Source organism: Lagenorhynchus albirostris, chromosome 21, assembly GCF_949774975.1.
Source record: "Lagenorhynchus albirostris chromosome 21, mLagAlb1.1, whole genome shotgun sequence".
NCBI lineage: Eukaryota > Metazoa > Chordata > Mammalia > Artiodactyla > Delphinidae > Lagenorhynchus > Lagenorhynchus albirostris.
This window is the reverse complement of record NC_083115.1, coordinates 29,585,086-29,598,200: the sequence shown is the minus strand read 5'-3', so window position 1 is coordinate 29,598,200 and position 13,115 is coordinate 29,585,086. Positions and strand designations below refer to the sequence as shown.

General features: G+C 42.2%; 1 protein-coding gene across 2 annotated transcripts in view; it reads left to right on the top strand.

Annotated features, from left to right (window-relative positions):
• The window catches only part of ASB5 (ankyrin repeat and SOCS box containing 5), a 50,910-nt gene that overhangs the window by 27,670 nt on the left and 10,125 nt on the right, over positions 1 to 13,115 (top strand). The window contains exon 1 of one of the 2 annotated variants that reach the window (XM_060136218.1): positions 9,469 to 9,544. The exons of the other annotated variant lie outside the window; for it this stretch is intronic. Within the exon in view, the coding sequence (XP_059992201.1) occupies positions 9,484 to 9,544 (61 nt within the window). The 5' untranslated portion in view covers positions 9,469 to 9,483. Of the gene's footprint in view, positions 1 to 9,468; positions 9,545 to 13,115 lie in introns of those variants that run through there. 2 annotated transcript variants of the gene reach the window in all.

The following is a 13,115-nucleotide window of genomic DNA, read 5'->3' as shown; positions in this document are numbered from 1 at the left end:
AAGTTTCTTTTAGAAACAAAAATTAGTATTTACTTTCACTGTGTGGCTCGTGTAGGTCCTTGCACTCCCCTTATGGGTACCAGTGAGGGCAGAGAGCCAGTGGTTCATGAAAATTGGCTCCTGTAAATATGCTGGACTCCATAAGCCCCTTCCTGGACTACCTTTAAGGTTTTCTCACCACCTAGGAATGTTTCCCCCGTACAAATAGCCTCGGCTAAGTGTACCCCGAGTTCCAGGTTTACTGGGAGTGTCTGGCCTCCTTTGTGGTGATGTAATATGCCCAAAGCTCACATACCACCCTGCCCTTTCATGTTAGTCCTAGACTCTGAATCAAAGAACGCTAGAGCCAGAAAACAACCATCTTCTCCAAGCTCCTCATTTTATAGAAAAGGAAACTGAGTTATCATTGTGCTATTTGCACCAGGTCACATAGTTCCAAGGATTAGAAATCAATCCAAGATAAGGAAAAGATATTCCCGGTATTCATTCGTGATAACTTTGAAGTAAATATTGGCAATGAAATGCAGCAGCAGATATGAACACGGGAAATTATCTTACTCATGAGATGTTTTCTTCTCTTATTCAGCTTGTTATAAGAAGGCAGTACCCCCAATAATTTTTTTTCTGTGTATACCAACAGAAGGTAGACCCTGGTGATAGTGATTGAAAAATATAGATAATAGAATCTGTGACCATTTTTCCTCTAGACCAATCTCAGTAGGTTAATACCATGTAACAGGATCACCAGCTCAGTTAATCCTTCGTGCCCTGTCATGGTTCAGCCACTGCTCTTGACTCAGTCATGGACCACGTTCCCAGTTCAGTTTTACGCGCCAGCAAAAAATACCAGGCACGTGTTTGGTTTTTCCTCTCTTCTCTCCAGCTACCCTTTCCTCTGCCTTTTAGGGTGAAAACTCTCAGCTATACTTAAATTGACTGCTGACGTCTTTTGGTCTAGAAATGACCTCCAGAAAAAAATCACAATGGAGAGCTATGCCTATATTAATAGGAAGACTGTGATTCTGTACGGAAGCCAATTCTAAACTTAGATCCTTACAAGATGAAAACATGAGCTAGCTACCAGCTGACCCTAAGGCACACACACTATTTATTTCTGAGAATGGAGGAGACAAGGCTCTCTGGTCACCGGCCACGATTGAGCTTTCTGGCTGCAACGGTGTTTATTGCTATCATCGACAGGCGATTCTACTTTGGATTGATTCGTATCAATAGATATTTCAAATAGGCTCTCATGTTTGAAAGACAGGGCTGTTTCTATTCTGTTTCGGACTAGGAAAGGCAATTTAACACGTTTTTACTTTCTGTGTCACTCAGGTAGTTAAATACTCAGCTGGCAGCAGCCGAGTTTCCACTTTAAAAATAGAAGAGCTACTGCCTTTCTGACCCAGTCCCACCCCTACCGGCCCTGCTCCCCGTGTTTCTGAATAGAGTTCAATGTGGAGGCCATCCGCCAGTCAGCACGCAGGAATCTCTGTGAAAGCCCAAAGGGAAGGGAAAAAGTAGTTAGAAATCCAGCCGCTGACCTTTTTGTTCTGGCTGGAGCCCTTGCACTGTGACATCTGGTTGTCTGGGCAGAAACGTCGTCCCCACTATGCCCACAGACAGTGCTGTTGAAGGGAACTGCATTAAGCAGACCCTCCCGAAAAGAAGGCTAGCGAGTGTAGAAGGATGCTCTTCTGAGCGAAAAGCTAGCTGGAGTATTCTGACCAGTCAAGGTTAGTAGAGCAGCCATTGCAAGTCTGTTGGTGTCCTGAAATAAACGATATTGACCTGTTTTTGCAAATACTAACTTGAAGCTGTGGGTGCTTTCCAGAATGCGGACTCTGACATGTAAACGTATGGCATGGCAAAGGGCTGCACTGTATCTTCACCTTTTAGCGTGTGGAAAATGCACCCGTGGACTCTTCCTTATGACTGTGCAGTAAACACTCTGGGTTGTTTGCCTTTCTGGTTCAGCAGGTGTTTCTAAGTTGATGTGGGAGCAAGGAAAGCTGCTATTAAGCAGGAAAAGACTGTTGCCAAGCAACTAAATCTGGAAATTTCGAATCATTTAAATTGAACTATAAAGTAGGAGGGTGATGTAGGCAAAAAGAATGAATAGAACCACTTCCCTAAAGCACCCTGGCGTGAAGCTTTTAATTTTAATACTGGAAACATAGGAAAGCTATCGAGGAGAATAAGCACAGTACCAAAAAGCAGCTGTGTAAGGAGATTCTTTTTTGAAAGAATAAGTGTCAACTTTTGTAGAACACCAATATGGTCGATGATAGACTTAAAGGTTGGAAATACAGGTTTAGACATAAAAGTGACCCCCTATTCCCCACAGTGTAAGAGCTGTATTTACTATATAATGGTTGGGGCCTGAGGAATATTATTTAGAAATTGTTATAAATTTAGAAAACATGCAAAACAAATTTTTAAGTAGGATAAAACACTGTCATTCCTTTAAAAGACCGAGAAAGCAACTTGATTCTTCCCCCTCACCCCTGACCCCAAAGTACATTTCCTTTTAATTTCTCTTTAACATTAAGATTGTCAGTAAAGATTAAGAACAAATTAGCATAGATAAAAAGCGGGTGACTACAAAGACAAGTTAATGATTCAACAAGTGTTTATTGAGTACTTACTATGTTCTGGGCACTGTGCCGGCTGCAGGGAAGCAGTAATAATAGTCTCATCATTCTCAGACTCTTTAAAGATCCAGGAGGAGTGCAGGCAATTATCGTAGGAAGACTATTCTGCCACTTCCTACGTGAAGAGTCAGTTATCTAAATATGTGCTTGACCAGAGTTATGAGCAACAGAGTTGGATACGGTGGTAAAAAATTTAAAACTAAGTAAACTCATTCACCTGGATGAGCCTCACACGCCTTCACTGAAGATAGACTCCAGGAGAAGTTGAAAATAAGCTTTAAAATTATGTTAAAAATCTAATTTTCTGTAAAGGAGATGTAGTTTTAGACAGTCCTCTTAGACACAGCTTAAATATATTGAAAATAGAACAAAACAAGAAATGGTCCATGCTTCAATTTAAAAAAAAGGAAAATGTCTTGGCAAACATTCATTAGATTTAATTCAAATTTTTCCAGCCTGTTAATGAGAATGTAAATACGTCCAGTCTTGCTGGGGGTAATTTGATGACATGTATAGAAATTTTAAGAATTTACCCTAAGAAGATAATTAGACACATTCACAAAGATAAGAAATAATGTTGATTCCTCCAAACTAAAAGCCACCTAAACATCATTTAGTAGGGGATTAACTAAGTAAATAATAGTGTACCTATACAATGGCATACAATTCTACAATATTTTAAATGACTAATTTATATCATTTAAAATATGATAAAATTATATTTTGTGCAGTGGAACAATGACCATGTGATATCTATAAATGAAAACAAAAGGTTAAAAGCAATATGAGTAGTATGGTTGCATCTTGATTAAAAATTGTAAATTTAGAAAAAAAGTTGGGAAGGATGTACAACAAATGTTTGTAATGGTTATATTTGGAAAATGGCATTATGATTTTTTGTGTGTTTTACAATGTATTTATTGTCCTATTTAACGTACCACTTTTATAATTAGATAAGAATACAGCCATTGTTGCTGTATTGCTATATTGTTGCTACTACTTCAGATATACATTATTATTATTATTATATGAAAATGTAGAAAACAGAATTCCACAGTTCTTTTCACTCTCAGGAGGTAACTCTTCGCTTGTTGAATTAGTTCATTAGTTATAATATTTCTTATGGGCTCATTAGGGATTAACGGCCCACACAGTACACTATGAGTTCTGGGGTTGAAGAGAAACTGTTGTATCATAAAATTTCATTGAACATTCCAAAGAACCAAATGTGTTTCCTGCTTTGTCAGTTACTGATTATAACTTGAGGCAAATCATTTAATCTCTGTCTTAGTCTGCCCAGGCTGCCATAACAAAATACCATAGACTGGGTGGCTTAAAGAACAGAAATTTATTTTCTCACAGTCTAGGGGCTGGAAAGTCCAAGCTCAAGATGCCAGCATGGTCAGACTTCGGTGAGCGCTCTTTTCCTGGCTTTAGAAAGCCACCTCCTCACTGTGCCTGATCATGGAAGAGAGACAGAGACAGAGAGATCTTTCTTTTTTTATAAGGCCACCAACCCTATCGGATTAGGGCCCCATCCTCATGACCTGAGTTAACCCAATTACCTCCTACAGCCCTGTCTCCAAACACACATTGAATGTGAAGGCTTCAACTTAGAAATTTGGGGCACACAATTCAGTCCTGTTTTAATCCATTCAGGCTGTCATAACAAAATACCACAGATAGGGTAGTTTATCAACAACAGAAATTTATTTCTGTCAGTCCTGGAGCCTGGAAGTCCCAGACCGAGTGCCTGCATGGTCATGTTCTCATGAAGACCCTCTTCCTGGCCCATTGCTAGCACCTTCTCACTGTGTCCCCACATGGTGAGGGGGCTGAGGATCTCTCTGGAGCCCCTTCTGTAAGGCACTGATCCCATACGTGCGGGCTCCACCCTCATGGCTTAAGCACCTCCCAAAGTCTCCATCTCATAACACCATCACATTGGGCACTAGGGTTTCAACATGGTAACTTTGGGGTGACACATTCAGTCCATAGCACTTTGAATCTCCATACAATGAAAATAATAATTTTATTAAGTTTTAGCAAGTTTTATTAAGGGCATGCTTTGTGTCAAACACTTCTCACATGGGGCCCATTAACCCTTACAACAACTAGAAAATGTAGATATTATCGCCCCCATTTTATAGATGAGCAAACTGAAATTTAAAGAAATTTACCGAGTTGCATTAGCAAATATGTGGTAGTCAGAGGTCCAGTCTAGACATTCCTTCCTGCACAGCCCGTTCTTTAACCCCACTACACAGCTCCCCATGGCCTCTCAGACAGGGTTCTTGTGAGGATCAGTGTGATTATGTCTGAGAAAGCAGAAAAAGCCCGAAGTAGAACAGCGGTAAGTGAGACCCTGATTTAAGAAACTCCGAGTCTGCAGACTCTGTACTAGCCGTGTTGGAAGGAGCAGAGGATTACAGGAGGAGAATGGGGCACTCTTGTTGGGGCTATCCGCGGGATTTGGGGAGGAGGAAGCTTTTGAGCTGGGTTTTGCAAGATGGGCGGGATAGAGTTTAGGGAGAAGCCCGTTCTAGTCTGGGGAGAAAGAATCTGACTCCAGGAGCTGACATGGTCGAAAATGGCAGCCTTCTGTAGCTTCCGGATTAAATCTGGCCTCAAACTCCATCCCCCAAGCTTCCTTGGGATGCCGTCTTTGCAGCCACATCTCCTGCCATCCTCTCCCTTAGACCTGGCGCAGAGGCTGGAGCTGAATCCAGCCCCGTGAGGGAGGCACAGCTGGCCTTCAGCCCACGCGCTTCCCCCGATGAACCCATTGTTCAAGCCCCTTGTATCCCTTGAAAAAGGTCCAGCAAATCAGCTGCCCCCACGCCAGACTAAAGCGTGTAACTCTGTCCTGAAGGTGGGGACACAGGAGCTTAGGGCCCATCTGGTTCCTGTGTCTTATCAGCGCTTGGGCGCAGCCAGGGCGTGGACCTGGGTTCCTGCCCTCACTCAGGGCCAGCACAGTACACTCTGTCTCTTGCCCTCCGCCTCTCCCTCTGTCTATTCCTCTCTCTCCTCGTTCCTCACAAGCCCCTCCCCCCTCTTTATTCTTCTTCCTCTTCTTTTCTCTCTCCTTCTCACCCTAAGGTACCTCCCCCCTCCCACCCACCCAACCAGGAGCCTAACTCTTCACTTAAGAGAAGCTATCTTCAAGCCACTTCTCCTTAACCAGCCCCTGGAAGCAGGGCAGGAAAAAGAAGAAGCAAAGCACAGATACACCTCAACAAGTCACTCTGTGATATGAAAAAGAGAATTGAGTTGGGGGGAAGATGATAGAAAAGGGAAGGAAAAGAAATTGTTTGGGGGAACATGCACAACCGTCCAGTTTAGCTTAAATGAGGGTATGTGAAGGTCAGTGGTAGAACATAAAACAAAGGGGAAGATCTAATCCATATTGTAAGTAACCTTTACTTCCAGGATCAGAATGTTAGACTATATTCCGTGGGGGACAGGGGGCAGTAACGTTCTTGAGCCTGAGAACGACAAGATTCCAGAGGGGTTTTCAGGGCAGCCACGTGCTGCTGTGAAGATGGAGCATGTGTGCCCAGAGCAGGGGGGCTTCGCTGCCCCAGGAGCGGGGCGCCGTTTTCAATTTCCCAAAAGGCACTCTATGGGCTAGCTAGCCAGAACTCTAGGTGCTTTTGGAAGTTTAATTCTGTGGCAGCATTCAGGCAAGATTGGTGAGATAGAGACTGGTGTCAGGAAAACCATCTGGAAGGGTAGAGTCCAAACTGAATTCAGGAGGACGCAGACCATACTTCATTCATCTCTGTGTATCTCCAGCACCCAGAAGGGTCAGAATTGCCTGGTAGGTGAATCACCATTTAATGAATGAATAAATGGCGGATGAATGTGAGGCACAAGATTATTGCTTAAGGAAGTACTCTCAGGGCCCATTGACGGGGACAGCAAGAGGCCTGGCACAGTTTAAGAACCAACGAATTTAGGAGTCAGAGCACCCCAGCTCTGAAGAGCCTCTACAACTCACATGACTGTGCACATTCACCCATCAATAGATGTCATTAACGTGGCAGGTACTGGGCATACGGCAGTGAGCAAACTGCATTTCTAAGATCTGGTAATAAGCGCTATGAAGAAAGACACAGCAGGGAAGTGAGACAGAAAGAGTGCTGGAGAGGGGCCGGAGAGGACATTCTCACAGTCAAGGAAGGGCTGTCCCATGAGGCGCTTCCAGCGGAGGGCAGAAGTCAGCGATACGCCATGTGTGTATCTCAGAAAGAAGCCCTGCAGGCAGAGTCGACAGAAGCACAGATGGTCTGTTTGTTCAGGGTGGCTGAACTAGGACCACGGACACAGAGGACGTGTGGACACACCCTCGTAGGTCATAAGGTCCCTGGAGTTTACTGTGGGTGAGAAGGGAAGCCATCGGAGTCTTTCTGACTTTACAAAGATCCTCGTGTTTCGGACAGACTGTCGGAAGCGCATGGGTGGAAACACACAGACCAGTCAGGAGGCTTTTGCAGTAAGTCAGGCGAGGGTTATGGTGGCTCGGACTAGGGTAGTAGCAGTGGAGGTTATGAGATAATAGTCGAAGCTGGGTTATATTTGAATGGCCAAGGCCAACGGACTTATTGGTGTTTGCCTGTGGGGTGTGAGAAATAGAGACAAATTCAGGGTCACACAAAGGCTTTTGGTCTTGAAGTACCTGGATGATGGAGTTGCCATTTACTGATAGGAGATTTGGGAGGACCACAGCCAGAGTTCAGTCTGGGGCATGTTAAGTTGCATTGTCTGTTTAGATATCTACGCGGAGACGTTGAAGAGCCAGCTGGAAATACACGTCTTGAATTTAGAGGAGAGAGCTGGTCTGGAGATATAAATTTGGGATGATCACCATGTCGATAGTATTTTTATCAGTGGGACTAGAAGAGATCCCCCCAAGAGTGAGTGCAGATTGATGCAAGAGCTTGCAATGAGGATCCGTGAAAAATAAAAGTACTACGAAGAAGTACCTTGTTTAATAATAACTGCCTCCCTGCAAAAAAAGCACAGGAAATAGTCAGTACGTATGAAGTTCCCCTGAAAACTGCTGTACTTAAGTTGAAGTCCATATTATTAGTGCCGGGTGACAGGAGGAAAGCTAACACAGTTGAAAGCAATCGAGAAGCAAAAAGGAATAGCTGGTTTTGAGAGAAAGGTGATGAATTTGCTTTTAGAAATGTCTTGCGATGCCATCAAAATATCTACGTGAAGGTCAAGTCAGTTCTGTAATGTGTCACTAAAATGTGTAGGGGAGTCCAGGGAAGAGCTCTAGTTGGGAGCGCTATCCCTGTGCATGTGATGATTGTCTCTGAATTTTGACCATTTCCTACCCACTTATATCTCCTACAGGTATATGTAAGAGGAATAAGGTGAGCTAAAGCTTTGTTATCTTAAACAAGGTAAACTGCTGTATCTCCTGTTGAGAAGATGTAGTGAAAAGCTCATGGGACAGATATACGGAGGTACCTGTTTAATATAGAATTAGGTTTGTCATATTTGAAACGTGTTTAGTACAAACGTGCTAAGTACTTTCACGTTCATTACAACCCTATGATGGAGATAGAATTATCCTTCCCTTTATGGTTGAGAAAACTGAGGTTCAGAAGCTTAAACAACTACCAAAGCTCCCATAACTAGTGTCTGTGCTGGACTCTGAACCTTCTCTCTTGATTTTGGATATTCATGGGGGAAACCACTATCTTCACTTTGTTGAAAATCTAGTCTTTTTTCTTGAGATAAACCACAGCGATGTTTTCACTTATCTGTGGTTTTTTTCCTGTCCGGGCCCGTACCCTGTCTTCTTATAAGATCAGGAGGGGCTCCTAGATGGTGAACAGGAAATCAGTCAGAGCAAGTGGTGTATCCGTGCAAGTCAGTACATATACCTGGGGTTCCCAAGGCACAGCTCGCTCTGGTGGTTTCAGATCCGGACTTGCACTGTTCTTAGGAAATGAAAGACAAGCACATGTTCTGAAAATGGAAAGACAAGGACGGTCTCAATCTCTGAAGAGACGGGTTTTGGCAACATGTTACTTCCCCACTAATCAACCACGTCCTCCAGGATTTATGTGGCTCTGTTAATCTGCTAGGGATGGGTCAGATGTTGTTGAACCTGAAGCTTAGCCACATCTTCGGATCTTCTTTAAGACAAATAACGCAAAACTGCATACAGAGTCCTAGAAAGTGGCCGCGAAAGTGATGGGTTCTGAACTTCACGGTAAATCCAGGTCCACCATGAGGAGGACTGTTGATTTAAGATCAACAGTCTGTCAAGTGTATTAGCGTTTTGCACTCTGATTCATATATGAAGATGTCATTGCTTTTCACCTCTCCTTGTAATCCCCTATTTGAGATAACTGTCCTGACTTTCCCGTTTGGGACCACTGAGGAAAACTGGGTGTGACCCAAACCCAGAGTGCGATCTGCACCACTGCTAAGTCTGCTTTCCTATGAGTCTTGCTTCCACTTCTGCGGACGGGGCCAGGATGGAGAGAAGGCAAAGACTTTCTGAAAACTGAAATGGTTTCATCATAGCCCCGAGCAGAGATCTAAGTGTAATGTTTTTATTTCATTGCACAGCACATACTGTGAGGAGAAAACAAAATGAGTTAGGAACAGCCAGCTTCTCAAAGAGCAGTGAGCAATAAGAAAAGGCAATTTTGAAAAGAAATCAGATTTTTCAAAAGCTGTTTTTCTTTTTGGAGGTGAAAGGTCATGTTACAAGGAGCTTAGAGCTCCATAAAATGGCCGAACAGAGCCAGCACATGACAAGTGATTTTTTGGCTGTTGTTAATGCTGATTGGAAAACGACATGAGTTGGATTTACCTCAACAGTGGCTGGCTTGAAGTACCGTGGGGAGATGGTGATTTAGGTATGGTACAGACCCCTAGCAATCTGTAAATACCTAAGAACGTAAATGTTTTGCTCTGGTAAGGTGATATTTACAGAACAGGGCAGGCTCTCTCCCTGTAAATGATATACCAGATGCCTGGGAGCCCGTGTTGTTTCTAAATATAGGCGGTCACCTCCACTGTTGCTGCAGTGAGACCGTAACCGTAGACATTAGATTAGCTGGTGAAAGTTACAGGTATTTTGTAAAACAATTTTCACACTGGATGATTTATCCTAAGGAGTTAAACTTTATCCTAAGGAGTTAAACTGAACACTTTTTTAAAATCTTAGATACCCAATTTAAAGTCTAACAAGATTGTAAAGTTAAAAAGTTGCTGCAAATGAAGATGTTTATCTTCTGTTTGGTCTTGAGAAAGCTTATAAATCTTTCTACTATAAAGCATATCCACGTTGAAAGGTAAGATATTTAATATTGAACACATTTGAATGGAAATTTTCAGTTGCTAACTTTCAGATATTGAAAGGGAGAAACAGGGAGGGGTGAAGATTTAGTTCAGAGCGGAAACTGGAGCATGATGTATCCTTTGATTCTCACATGTTACCAGATTAATTATAGAAATTCATCTGAGGAATTATAAGGAAGAAAATGAGAGGGGGGTGCTTGGGAGTTAAGCAAGCAGAATTCAAAACAAAAACTTTTTTTTTTTTCATTGACCTCAAGCATGTACTATAAATTACTCCTTTACTGGGCTGATACGACTTTATTTCTTATACCTTACTTAGGAAAGAAACATACAGCAGCAGTGTTGACTGTTGGCTTAAAAACATTTATAAATCATTCAATCGCTTTATATGGTTTATTTAATTAAGTTGATAGCACTGAAAATCATTTTGGTCAATAGATGCTGTTATCTATGGCTTGAGTTTCCCTACTTTTGGAGAAAAAAGGATTGTTCCTTAAAATTCATATTAAAATGTCCCCTGTCGATCAGTTCATATTTAACGAAGAACGCTAGGTATTATTTGTGCATTTACATGGCAGGCACGCACTTGGCATGCTCATTGCTAATCTGCCCTCAATCCTGTCTCATAGGTAGTGTTTTTCCTATTTTATGGGCAGTCTGACTCGCAGAGGGGTTAGGTACTTCCCGAAGACCACCGCCCCAAGCTGGGCTGCAAAGCGAGGCCTTCCCGGCCCCTCGGTCTTTTTCCTCCGTGAACTTTTGGGCTCCGACCCGCACCCGGTTTCTCACTTCCTTCTGGTTTCCATTTTCTTCTCCTCTCTCCTGCCCACCTCCTTCTTTAAGGCACCACAGGCAACAGGGGTCCTGTTTAAGGCAGGTGAGCAGAGCTGAGTTCATCCCAGGAAGTAGCAGGGCGGTGGCTCTAGGAAGCCTGGTCCCTGCCCGATGGGCCAAGGGAGCCCTCATCCGACACTGTGTGTTCTCGGTGCTTCTCTCACTGACCACCACCCGCCCTCTCCTGGAGACTGTGTGACACTTAACTCCTTGTTCATGCAGTGAGGTCATATGAAGAGAGATAACAGCAAATGCACCTACAAAAGTCTGGCTTCAGTTTTTCTTCTTCCACTCTAAGGGACTTAAGTCTTGGTGATCAAGAAGATGACAGCGGGGACAGAAAGCTATGTGACAGTCTTGGGGGAGAGCCCGGGCTGTGACGGGATGGTAAATTCAACGAATACTTGCATTTCTTTATTTTGGCCCTGGAGTGGCCTGGTTTCTAAATGGCCCTTTTCCTGCTTTTCTCTCTCTTTTGAACATCTGCAAGCAATGCTGAAATGGTTCAGAAGACTAACGTAGTCGTTTCGGTGGATAAATTGTATGCAAAACAGGAATACCTAGTACCCTCAGCTGCAAATATTGTTAGTTTTGCTGCCCCTTAAATGTCTTCATGATGTACTAGAAAGAAATAAGTCCAAAATGAATCCAAAGGGCCATTTCTATAGGCTTTTCCCAGTCCCAACATCTGGCTAATTGCTACATTAGCCAGTGACAGCGGAAGAATAGGCGGTGATAGCAAATCGGCATCGTACAATTCAGCAAACAGCTTTCAGAGGTAAATTAAGGATAATGACATTTATTAACCCATTATACAGGAGGGAGCACGTGATCATTATAAATATTATAAATGAATATTTAACTTCAAACATATATTTAAGCGTTGATTACTTAAGACCTTATCAATTTACTACTGCTCTGCTGACTAAACTGAATATAGAGGTTTCACACATGCAGTCTGTTTGGAAAGTTAATGTTATAATTTTCTTATTTAAATAGTCGCAATGAAAACTGATATATGTTCTGAACTCCTCTAGAGTTTCACACTGCCATCAGGTTGTTTAATGATAAAACAAACAGATGTGTATGATTTTTAAAGCATTGAATATTATCTTCGTAGGTGGAACTTGAAACACAGTTGTTCACCAAAAGAATATTATTTATGATGGTGACTTTTGCATTTTATTTAGTGAGAACATAATGTTTCAATTTCTTATAAATTATTATTTGGCTGCCAAATTTTGTCCTATCAACAAATATTTACTGGGGTGCATTAATTCAATTCTGCTTTTAATAAAGTACAGGAGTGTTGCCCACTGGAAAGAAATAATACACAAAAACTAGTAACAGTAACTCTTTGTTCAGTTGAGAATTCTAAGATCTGGACGTTGGCTTTATTAATCTTCTGGACAAGCAGGAAATACTGCTTGATTGGAAGGCGAAACAACGGCAGTGCAGTTGGAACTATAGGAGCATCAGCTCTGCAGTTAGACTATGTGACTCGTTTTAAATGTTTTCTTCTACAGCTCTCATTTCCTCAACTTTAAAACAGAAATATTAATTATTTATTAATACATTATTATTAATTAATGTACCTCAAAGAGCTGTGAGAACGAAATGAGATTCATACACACTGCTTAGACCAGTATCACGCACGTAGTAAACACTATTCAACGTCAGCTGTGATTTCCGTCACTGGAAAATCAGCCGTAAGGAAAAGAAAGATTCGTATTTTCAATAATCCCCCATAATATCATTGGATATAAAAAGACTGATGGTTGTCAGTTGACTTCTGCCCTCTATACTGGGTTCACCGGGTCATTTCATTAACCTTGTGATATCTGTCCCACATTTTAGCCAGTGGAACTGTTTGGACCTCACTTGTGGCAAAGTTCTACTGTAAGACCATACAGAAGCATAGGTATATGTCTGGGCATTTTCAAAGGTACGAAGTGTAAGAATAATGAAGTGGTTTCCTGACCTATATAAGCAAGCTTTACACATGCTTTTCATGAAATTTATGTTTCTGACCAACAGCTAAGTGACTTTATTTAAATTGCACTAGGACTGATCAGCAGTTTATTTTTTTAATTATTTATATTTATTGCATCCTATGGACCCACAAAAAGGGTAGTAGACAAGGAGACAGGTATTCGCAAACCGTCACATTACATCGGGAAGACGTTCTGTCTTGTCAGCATTGCTTTACTTTATCAGCCGATGATACCCTGTAAGTGAGTATTTTTCTGATTGGCATAGTCCGTGTGTTTAATCACTCTAAGGTGATCTCTC